Here is an 11,429-nt window from a genome sequence, read left to right as displayed (position 1 = left end):
CGACCTAAATGGCGGTTTGTAAACACTGGAGACAACTGAGGAAAAATAATTCATTAATATGGGAGTAACACCTGACACCTACAGGTATTAACAAGGTATGACCTCTATATGTATCATCTAAACTACTTTCATTTGATGAGGTTGTTTCTGATGGGTTATTGATGAGGTTTGTTTTAATTAGAATATTTGTTTTGACGTATTAAATGTAAACCAGGTGTTGTAAACCAGACCAGGTGTTGTAAACCAGACCAGGTGTTTTAAACCAGACCAGGTGTTTTAAACCAGACCAGGGGGTATAATCCAGACCAGGTGCTATAATACCTATCTTGTCAATATACTGAATCAATGGTTAAATATTCGTTTTAACTTCCTCTTTGTTTTTTTACGGATAAATATATTTTTCCGGTGTATTTTGTTGTGGTTGTCTAAGTCTCCCGTACTCGCTGTCATATTAAACAGAAAGAATTTATTTTGATATCTGGTACCATTGAAGGCAGTCCTGTTGAAGCCTCATGGTGTAATTTTAGGTTAGGTTAGAATTGGTTTGGTTAGGTTAGGTTTGGTTAGGTTAGGTTCATCATCTTGAGTTATGTGATATATTATGTACTTTACTGTAGTGAGAAAAACTACATAAAAAAAAGTGCAACAACTACAACTAATTGATGTTTTCTTAATGTGAGGGAGAAGTTTTTTTACCATTGTTTGTATACCTACAGTGTCCACGTACATGATGACAATTTTACTATATAATACAGTATCTACAGTATTTGTCTATTTATCTCCTGTCTGAGTTAAATAGCTATATACTGTAGGACTTCCACACTCAGGTCGGAATATATAAGTGTGAATTTTCTTCATGTCTAAATGCACTTTTCTGAAAACAGCAAAATGAATTATATCTCCTAACTTACTGAAAAATATTATATGGTTGTTTGATAAGTTGTCCTTATTTTCTTGTCATGATTTTTACTGGGATTTTCAGCAAACTTTCCAAACAGAATTAATCACCATTGTTTTTAATGTTGAGACAGGTTGGTTTAGGTTGTCTTAGTTGAGGTTGTGTTGGATTTGGTTCAGTTATTTTGGGTTATATATATCTTATTATTTTGGGTTATATATATCTTATTATTTTGGGTTAGTTTTGGCAAGACATTAAATATGGATTCATATAATACCTTCTCAAGAACAGTTTTTTAGTACTGTATAGAACTATTATTATCCTCACATGTTGGCACTATAGCTGCATTATACAGTATAGTACAGTATTGAATATGTTGTAATACTGTTATTTTTTATCTCTTTCAGATGGCAGAGTCTGAAACAGACAATAAATTGATCTACACCATTTGGTGAACTTTAAGGTTCCTACTTATTTTTATTTTTCATAAAAAGGAAACAAATAAAAATGTCGGGGCTTCATCCTGATGCAGAAGTCGGTGGAATGACGTCCCAGGGGAAACTTGGTGGGTCCAGCATGTCAAGTATTCAGCCGCCGAGCACTAGCACTGACATCCCCATAGTTATGAGTGACGATGTGTATGATGGGTCCCTGACAGAGCACCAGCAGTGCTTTGTGCTGGTCGACGACCACGCCGGCAGTTTTGTGCCTGGAGACTCGGCCGTACAAAGGCTGCTGACGGAGCAGGAAACTGCCATGGAGGTCAGTGCAGAGAAGACAGTTCAGGTGATGCAGATGGATGGTAATAAAACATTAGAGATGATGCACGTGGGTAATAAGGATAGGGTCGAGGTGATGCAGATGCCTGATGGACAAACAGTAGAGGTTGTTCAGATGGATGGAGGAAAGACCTTGGAGGTAATGCACATTGATGCAAGCAAACATTCACAAGTTCTGCACATTGATGCAACTAAACACACACAAGTGGTGCACATTAACACAGGTAAACACTCGGAGGTGATTCACGTTGATGATGGTAACGGCATTGAACTTCTGACCGAAAATAGCCCAATAAAAGGACCAGTTGATACGAAAAGAAAAGGAAAATATGTGATATCACGTCAATGTGCCAAACCATTAACATCCACAGCCATGAAGAGGGTCCTGCCACGTCCGAGTAGTCACGATGCAGCTAGTTTAAGTCTGAGGTCACTAACTACTGTTACTCCTTCCATTGTACTGTCAACAGGCAAAAGCAATCTACTCCCTGGTCAGGAATTCAACCGTGTGATATCAACTACGACCTTTCCTGCCAGTAGAAAGTCACAGGTTGTTGAAACAAGTGGCCTGCAGACCATTACCCATGTCAGCCCAAACATAGTGTTGTCTGGCAGCAAGGAGGTTCTCTCGGATGGTGTTGACAGCTTGAACAATACCATAATAATCTCTTGGCCAACCATATCGTCTGACAGGGAGAACACTGTAGCAACACAGACAGAACCCAGCGATGACTTAGGACCGAGCATGAACCTGTTTTTCTGCACCTTCTTCGCAGATGGCAGTGTCCAAACACAGTGCGACATGCCAGCAAGATGCCACGAAAGTGTATCGACTGTCAGCAGGGCCCAGTGTGGGGTGAGACATAAGTTACGGATCCACGGTAGTGACGGAGATGGGGAGGACGACCCGATGGTAGCCAAGATGGAGGGATGTGAGAAGTATGACTCACAAACTGCAGGTGAGTCTTAAGAGCTTCACTCAGTATTTTAATTATCACACTGTAATAACCATTGAGTTAAGGATGTGTCTTGTGATGTGAGAGAAGTTCTTTAACTACACCTATGAGTAAAATAATCTGTAAGTTGGATGTACAGTACAGTAGCTGCTGTAGATAATTAATGAGCAAATTTTGATACATTTAGAAAACTGTTTCATTAGTGTACAGATGTAGGTTTATTTGGCTCAGCTATAAAAGTCACACAGAAGGAACATATTTTAAACACTATTCATCCACAGTTGAACAGTATTTAATAGAGATGTACCAATGTATCGGTATCGGTCTGTTTTTGGAGTATTCTTATCAGTGGAATTTGGTCCGATACTACTGAAGCAGTACCTGTAGGTACTTTGTTTGATGTATTTATATATAACTGAAATTTCCCCTATTTTAAGGAAATTTGGTGCCCACTGGGAAAATTCAAAGGAAATCAGTTTATTTTATTTTATAATCAAAATACAGTATATAGAATCAAATAATGAACATCGAGAAGGAAATTAATAATTCTGGCCAAGTTCTTCCTGTCTCAAGGCCTAAACTGTGCTCATGATTACTACATACTCAGTTACTATACAGAACATAGACAGGTTCGTTGGCTGCCTGTAGTCACTATGGGATGGTGAAAAGTACCACATTGGTTATATTAATGATCATTTATTCTATGAGGTCCTGTAGTGTTTCATCAATTAGTCAATGGATTCTGTATAATTATACATAGTTATTTAAAGTGAGTTTTTAAAAGTTTCATTCCTACAAGGTAAAAGGAATTAAGATATTTGTTGTATCACACTAACTCACTTTGTTAGTCTCGAGCACAGGTTTACAGCACTTCAATCTGCTTCCTGTTGGTGTTTGACTTTTGCATTAATGTGTGGGTAATGTGACTATAGGCATTACTGTATTAATTTATATGGCACTGGGTCCCGGGGTTTGGGAGACTCGGGACCAGTATCTAGCATATTTGCTCTACATAAATAATCTGGGTTTCTTTTCACTGGAAGTTTTTCATCAAAGAAAGTTTATAAGGAAATTGAATATTTTTTTAAGGAAATCTAAGCAAATTTGATGATCAGATCACAGAAATCAAATTTCAAAATGTGGAAGCACTGATGAGTTTCCGGACTACAAGTTTGAGGAACCTTCTTTAATGGCAGTCCCACACTCTTCTAAAATAAATCAATAATACTGTAATAGGGGAATGTTGGAATATAACTCCAATATCAAAGGGTTTTGTTGCACACTTTTGAAACTGATAGTGTTTAACAAGCTTTACAAATATTTAAATAAAATATATTACTATAGTATATTTGTTATATATTTATATTGCATCAAATTAAATGTTTTAATGTTATAGTTTTTGTATCTTATGGAGTAGTGTAATCAGGGGCGGATCCAAGAAGTTGTGGGTGGGAGAACATGGCGATGCAGCAAGCCCACCCGATCTGACCAATATCATGGGCATTTTGAGCCATTTTGAAGCCATGCACACTTGATATTAGGATATATTCTGAAGTCAATAGTAAATACTTTTTACTATACAAAAATGCCTGGGTACAATACTGCATTAGAGAAAAAGTATTGACATTTTCTGATGAAAAGGGAGATGTCCGGACCCCAAGGACCCCCCTGGATCCGCCCTTGGTAAAGGTATTTGTGTATGTATCGACATTATTGCAATTGTGCAATTTGGTAGTACAGAATCTGCCAGTTCTAAGTATCAGTATCGGCCCAATTATTGATATTGGTACATCTCTAGTACAGTATTTATAAATGGGTCGCTTGATGATTAGCCCTCAGCTTATTTCACCTTAAGATTAACCACCGTTATGCTAATCTAATCTAACCCCCAGGTAAAGTTAAGGTGTTTATTCATCAAGTGAAATAGCTGGGTGGGCTATTCCTCAGTTGATACTTTATTTGGTAACTATTTTTATATACTGTACTTGTATATTTGGTGTTGAAAGAAAAATTGGTGCCATGAGGATTAGTTTACCATAGGAAGTCATAAAACATCTCTTAGATCCAAGATTCTTCAGACGATGTCAAGTTCCAAAAGAATGCTTCATGCTTCAAGAATCGGTGAACAGTGTTAAGACGTATTAATTTCTTTCAGATCCGAGATTCTCCAGAAGTGGTCGAATTCTGAAGAGTAAGGGACCACTTTTCAAGCTGGATCCGAGCATGTCAGATGGAGACAGGGATTGCGACCCGGACTTCGAGCTGCCGGGGGAGGAGAAGGATGAAGACATTAATGGCCACCAGAATATTGTTTACAGGAAGAAAAGAGGAAGAAAGAGGAAGAAACGTGTGCCTTCTCCTGATGACTTTGACGAGGAGTTAGAGCTCGCCAACGGTGATGAAAATGAAGACGTAAAATCGGAAACGACTATAAAAGATGAACCGCTGGATGCAGAAGACGATGAACTAGCCTTGGAGATACTGAGGACAAAAGGGTACGGATTGAGGACGAAGCGGCGGCCCAAGAAGATGAGTGACATGCACTACATAGAGGAAAAAGTGGTGAAGAAACGAGTAGAGAGAGCTCAAGAATTTTCGTGTCAGATGTGCACAGAACTCTTCCCAACATTTTCACGATTACAAAGGCACGCTAAAATAGAGCATAATTCCACAGAATTTGCATTCCCTTGTGATTTGTGCGGTGTCGTGTTCACCAGACCCCATAACCTAGAGCGCCACAAAGAGACAAAGCACGGCGATGGTGAACGACGTTTTGTCTGTGAACATTGTGGACGCAGGTTCGGGCGACAAGACGTACTGTCGGTACATGTCTCAATGGTTCACTTCAAGAAAACCTTACGAGACAAAAAGGGACCTTCATTCCTTGGCTCTCATGCTGTACACTGTACGAGCTGTGACAAATTTTTCTCAAAAGAGCAGAAGTTAAGAGAACATAGACAGGGGAACTTAACATGTAGTGACTGTTCAATATCTTTTGAATGTAAAACATCTCTGAGGATACACCAATATAAACACCACCCAACTGCTTGTAACGAGTGTGGGAAGGTCTGTGACAGTAAACAGCAGATGTACTTCCACCGCTTATCTCACGCTCCCAAGTTTTTGTGTAAATATTGTCACAAGGGATTTCTATGGAAGTCTCAGTATACCGTCCATATGGCAACACACACCGGCGAGAAGCCCGTCATGTGTGATATATGCGGGAAGTCGTTTGCTCACAAGCTTGCCGTGAGTAAACATAAATGGCAGGAGCACAACGAAAACAATAAAAAGTTTAAGTGCCAGACCTGCAATAAGTCTTTTGTATATAAAGGGAAACTGCAGTCACACGTGCGAAGTCACACGGGGGAAAAACCATTCGTGTGCCACGTCTGCCGGTCCACCTTTTCTCAGAGATGTAACCTGACGGCCCACATTAAGAGCGTGCACGGCGTTTACATCCAATCCATTAAAAGTGACGGAACGACTCACACTCAGCTTGTGAAATACAAACGCGCCAAGAAAGCGGCCGCTCCTGTAGACCCTCCTTCTGCCGTGGTGAGCTCTGTCATGTCCCCTGCACCTGTTGAAGTTCCCGTTCCCGACCAGCCCCAAGTGGCTATCCAAGACCAAGTACAAATGTCAGAGTCATTTGAAACTGAAGCTGCCGTTTACCAGATTGTTTATGCTTATCCACAGTAACTTGCAGCACTGACTTGCTTCTCCCACTGACAGATGGTAAAATGAGAGTTATTATGGTGCTCAACTTTTGATAACACTCTCCGTGACGTTTTATATCATGTACTGTTCTCACTCTTGTCAACATTGGGTAATTTCCCCGTAAATTTTTGTTTTTACGACATAACTAATATTTATCGTTAGCTACCTTGGTTGATGCATCTTAGAATCTAATTAAAAAACAAAGGTCAATGTTTAAACTTAATGTAATATTCAGAATAGTTATGTTACTGATGTTTTAGTCATTTACTTAGAAGAGTGAGGCATCATTAGTCTTGCTTGGTACAGTTCATGGCTTGATGGCTTCCGTTGCTCTCTAAAAAAATATGTTCCGGTGAAATTTACTTTACAAACTGAAACCCAGAATCAGAGTTTTATAAATTCTGGATCATCTTAACATTAACCACCGTATCTTATTTGACCTTACCTTAATACTAACAAACCTGACTTAACCACACGTCACCCAATCCAATCCCCAGATTATTTGATCGTACCATTAACCACCATGATGCTACTTACCTAATGCTAACCTGACCACTGTAATGCTGCTTACCTAACCTAACTGTCCATAATGCTAACCTAACCATCCCTAATGCTAACCTACCTTAACCACTCTATTTTTAACCTAATTTAACCTAACCACCCTAATGTTAACTTTATCTATCCTAATTACCCCTAATGCTAACCTAACTATCCCTAATATTAACCTAACCTAACCTAACCACCCTAGTGATGAGCAGGACAGGAAGATGTATGCCAGGTCCAGGAACCAAGCAAAGTCAGAGTCTAGAAGGGCTGAAAAAGACCAGAGGCAGATTGCGAGCGAGGTCAAGTCAAACCCAAAGGCTTTTTACCACTAATCAAAATTGAAAATAAAAGCGCAAGTAGGCGTATCAGATCCGAGGCTTGAAGATGGTGTTTACACAGATTTTGACCAGGATAAGGCGGATGGCCACCCCACTAGAGGTCACAGATCAAGGTGAAAGAAGCTACAAGTCCTAGAACACTGTGAGGGCAAACTTTTTGGAGTGAGAGTTGTAAACTCTTGGAACAATCTGCCAGAGAGTGTTGTGAGCTCTTTCAAGACCAGACTTGATCAACACTGGAGCAGGTTCAGATGCGTTCAGGACCCAGTGCTTGCCAACACTGTATAACAGAGATAAAACTGTTGGCTCAAGCAGCAAACGAGCCAATCAGTGGTGAAGGGAGTAAATGTAACCTAATTTGACTTAGCCACCCTAATGCTAACCTAATCACCCTAATGCTAACCTAACCTTCCTAATGCTAAATTATTCTGACCTAACCACTCTCAAGTAGCATTAGGGTAGTTTATCTTCAGGTGGAATAAGCTTGGGACTAATCTTCATGTGATTCATATATATTTGTATATTGGTCTCCTTACAGTACAGACCACTCCTGTATATATATATAAAGATTTTTACCCTTATTTAATGGGTGTTGTGTTACTGTACTGCAGGAGGCCCTATGCCATGCCAGCAGACACTTGGCACGGTAGTAGGTTCACTTTTTGTAATTCCCTCATACACGAACACACTCACTCATTCACTCATGTCATGTCACCTTACACCTTTCATACCTACTCTACACCTGATCCTAAACACACATCCCTAACTTAAGCACAAGACATTTAATTTCTCCTTATAGGGTTATTCCTATGATTTCTTCAGTGTTATTCAGAACTTTGTCAAGATTTTTGTGTTGTTATTATTTGGGAGTTTTGTAATATTGTGAAAATTATGTATATGATCCTTTTTGGTAATATTTTTTTCGTGTATGAAAGTAGTTCTTATATGTTGTGGTCTGACTTTAGTTGTTTATACAGTGTATTTGGAACTTTTGCAATATACAGTGCAGTATATATGAGTTATTAATTAAAACCAAGATTAGAAGATTTACATTCATCCTAAGTGAAGAATTTGTGTTTGATGTATAACGTGAAAATGAATACAGTACTGTACAGTAAATGATAAAAATGTGTAGATAATGTAATAAAGAAGAAAATAACTAAATCTTGTTAATGTAGCTTTAATAATTACTGACACAAGGAAAAATGAAAGTAATGAACATAATTTGGTATAGACAATACTGATACAGGGTACCGTACCTATAGCACAGCTTGTCATTGACGTCAGTTGTCTTGCAACCACTTCTATTTACCTATTACCTTTGGAATGGCTAGGATGTTGTCTCATTCATTTTCCATTATTTTAACTGAAAATGATGTACCTGGGACAAACTTTCTACACCCTGATGTTCCCCAACTGCTGAAACACTGGCTGAAGTGTAGAGAACTTCTGGTAAAAGGAAACAAAGCAGAACTTGTAAAGAGGTAAGTGTTCTGTTTCTGGTCTCACTTAGCTCTCCACAACTCACTAGTGGTGGACACCATTCTTAACAACAATGGTTCTCAGCTTTAGGGTTGCGACCCAAATTTATTAATATATTCAAGTGGGCCCTATTTATTTTATCAATATCTAATTAAATTTATTTCAAGTGAAATGAGAACATGAGTCACTGAGATATCCCCACCACCATAATTTTGATCACAAAAAAAGGTTAAAAATCGCTATTCTAGAGGATACTATTACACATTCTTCTTAATTTCCATTTCATTCACCCTTTTCAACCCAGAATAAACTTTTCAAGTGTGACTCTACAAATGAAAGGGATAATCGAATTAATTGTAAGTTGGAGGAATGAGAGTTTGCCAAAGCTAACAAATATTGTAGAGATTTCTGATATTCATTTTTTAATACTAGTTGTAAGACACAAATGTTTACAATTATGTGTTCTGCCCTGTCATCCTCATATATGTTCTTCCATTTATTTCTGGTGATAATAATAATCTTTTAGTTCAAGCATGATATATCTTACCTTAAGGGTCACAACTACTTACTCTTGTGTCTCGAATTTTTTTGCCTTCCCCAATTATGAAACCATAACATAACTTCATTGTTTCCTTATATTTTTGTATATGCCTCTGATACATCCATCCACATTTTGTGCTTCTTGTTTTAGAGTACAGTACACTTCCTACACTTGTTAACTTCATTGATATTAGTAGCATACTTATTGCATGTATACTGTACTATCGTGCACCAAAGTCGTGTCCACTATCCAGCCACAGTGAGGGTTCGAATTGCCTTGAGTCTGAAGTTTCGAAACAGCTGGGGGAAATGCTATGGTCTGCCAACAGATGTTGCCCACTGTAGTGTGTGGAAGGGGGGGGGGGGGATGAGAGGCAGGTTTATTTATTATATATACCACCATAATTTCAAGCTGCCTTTTTAACTACGTTTTGTCTGACAGTTGTTTCTTTATGGTTACGAATTCATGGAACAGGTGCATAATGCACAAGAGCATTGCTCAGGGGATGTGGGGATACCAATCTCCCAAGCAGTCATACCCAATGATGATACGGGCAGTAATCACGTCCCATTTCCGCGACCCTTTCCCATAGACGTACGAGAGGTCAGGAAGTTTACGGAGGACATCGTACCAGGTGGGCGGGGAGTCCAGGGGGATGGCTGCTTCCCGAACTTCTCTCTGTTTGCGGCGAATTTGGGTCCTACGCTGTAAAAGTGTTCGAGGAACAACGTAGTCAGGTGTGGCCTTGTTGCAGCCAGTCTTGGCAAGGCCATCTGCTGCTTCATTCCCAAGATACCAACATGACTGGGTATCCATAGGAATGTCACAGGACGGCCTGCATCCTGAAGTGTGGATGTTAACCCTCGTATTCGGAGGATGAGGTCCTTATTTTCCCCTGATCCAAATGCGATCCCGTCGAGAGCAGACCTGAAATCGCAGCAGACAAGCAAGGGGCAGAAACCATCTGCTTTTTCTTCAGCGAGAAGGGCAGCAAGGAGGGCTATTAGTTCCGCCTGAAAGGAGGATGCCCCGTCAGAAACTCTGAGAGATAGTTTGATAGGCTCAGGGGCATCAGGACGGGAGATGTAGACACCAGCCCCGGCCCGACCTGTAGCGGGGTCAACAGAACCATCAGTGTAGAGGACGACCCTACCTGGGGACCAGTGGGTGATCCTGGAGAGGTGGTATTTGCAGGGAATAACAGGGTTCACCTGGGATTTCGTGAGCGGTCCACCGAAGGCAATCACTTCAGGTTGAAAATCCAGCCAGGGAGAAGGAGATGAACCAACAGCAAGGGTTCACTTGGATCTTGGGTTGTATATCGTAACGTGCGTATTTCTCTCCCACAAGTCCAGGGTTCGAATCGCCTCTGGTTTAAATGTATGTCTGACGTAGTACGATTTCCGGTTTTCGCCTGCACCAACATTGGATGAACTAACCACCCAGATGGCTTGTGTCCCGATATCAGGTGTTCTTACATATGGTAAACAAAAATACTCAGCCTTTGGATACGCCCCTGGTAACTACGCCACTAGCAACCACGCCACTAGCAACTACGCGTGTATTATCATTTTATATTTAGCCTTTCATTCAGAGGTTTGTCACTGAGGGAATTAGTATGACTGAACATTCATAAATAGTAAATGAGGAACTCTGAGGTAGGTTATTATTGCACGGGGACGAAGCCATAATGTGGGGTGAAATGAAACCTAACCGAACCTCACCCCTGTAAATCAAACCAACTGTGTGTGCGTAGTGATGATGAATTGTCTTATAATAACTAGGGATCATTCAGTATAGGTACTCCTGAATGTGCTGCTTAAGGATCTGTTAACCAAAATTTGATATCTTGATTATAACTTGTTCAAATGGCTTTTAGAAAATGTTCAAATGATTTTTAGAATATTTTAATTACTTTTGCAATGCTAATTACTCGCCACTTATGGGTTTTCGAGGTCATTTCTTGGTGCTTGTGTATTATTCTGTGGATATTACTTAAATAGTTAGGCACATTAAATTTTAGTTCAGAGAAAAAACGTATTTTTGGCCAAAAATCCTTTAAGGCTATAGACTTACAATTTTTGTCATTTCGGCCCAAAAATGGATTTTGCTCAAAATTTTAGTATAGGTACTCCTGAATGTGCTGCTTAAGGATCTGTTAACCAAAAT

The 11,429-nt window shown here is 39.6% G+C and overlaps 1 protein-coding gene across 1 annotated transcript; it reads left to right on the top strand.

The window, feature by feature from the left end:
- Positions 1-7,008, top strand: LOC121855982 (zinc finger protein 37 homolog). The gene is made up of 3 exons (XM_042351206.1): positions 1-95; positions 1,306-2,636; positions 4,789-7,008. Exons 2-3 carry the CDS (start codon positions 1,406-1,408, stop codon positions 6,333-6,335), a joined length of 2,778 nt encoding a protein of 925 aa, XP_042207140.1. The 5' UTR covers positions 1-95; positions 1,306-1,405; the 3' UTR covers positions 6,336-7,008.
- The last annotated feature ends 4,421 nt before the right edge of the window (positions 7,009-11,429 follow it).

Source organism: Homarus americanus, unplaced genomic scaffold (assembly GCF_018991925.1).
Source record: "Homarus americanus isolate GMGI-L3 unplaced genomic scaffold, GMGI_Hamer_2.0 scaffold19117, whole genome shotgun sequence".
NCBI lineage: Eukaryota > Metazoa > Arthropoda > Malacostraca > Decapoda > Nephropidae > Homarus > Homarus americanus.
The sequence above is the reverse complement of the archived record's forward strand: the minus strand, read 5'-3'. Positions and strand labels throughout refer to the sequence as shown.

What these genes read in the sequence shown, in the direction of transcription:
- LOC121855982 (XM_042351206.1), top strand. Translation starts at nt 1,406, where the DNA reads ATGTCGGGGCTTCATCCTGATGCAGAAGTCGGTGGAATGACGTCCCAG. An exon ending in GTATGACTCACAAACTGCAG is followed by an intron (nt 2,637 to 4,788) that starts GTGAGTCTTAAG and finishes AATTTCTTTCAG; the next exon opens with ATCCGAGATTCTCCAGAAGT.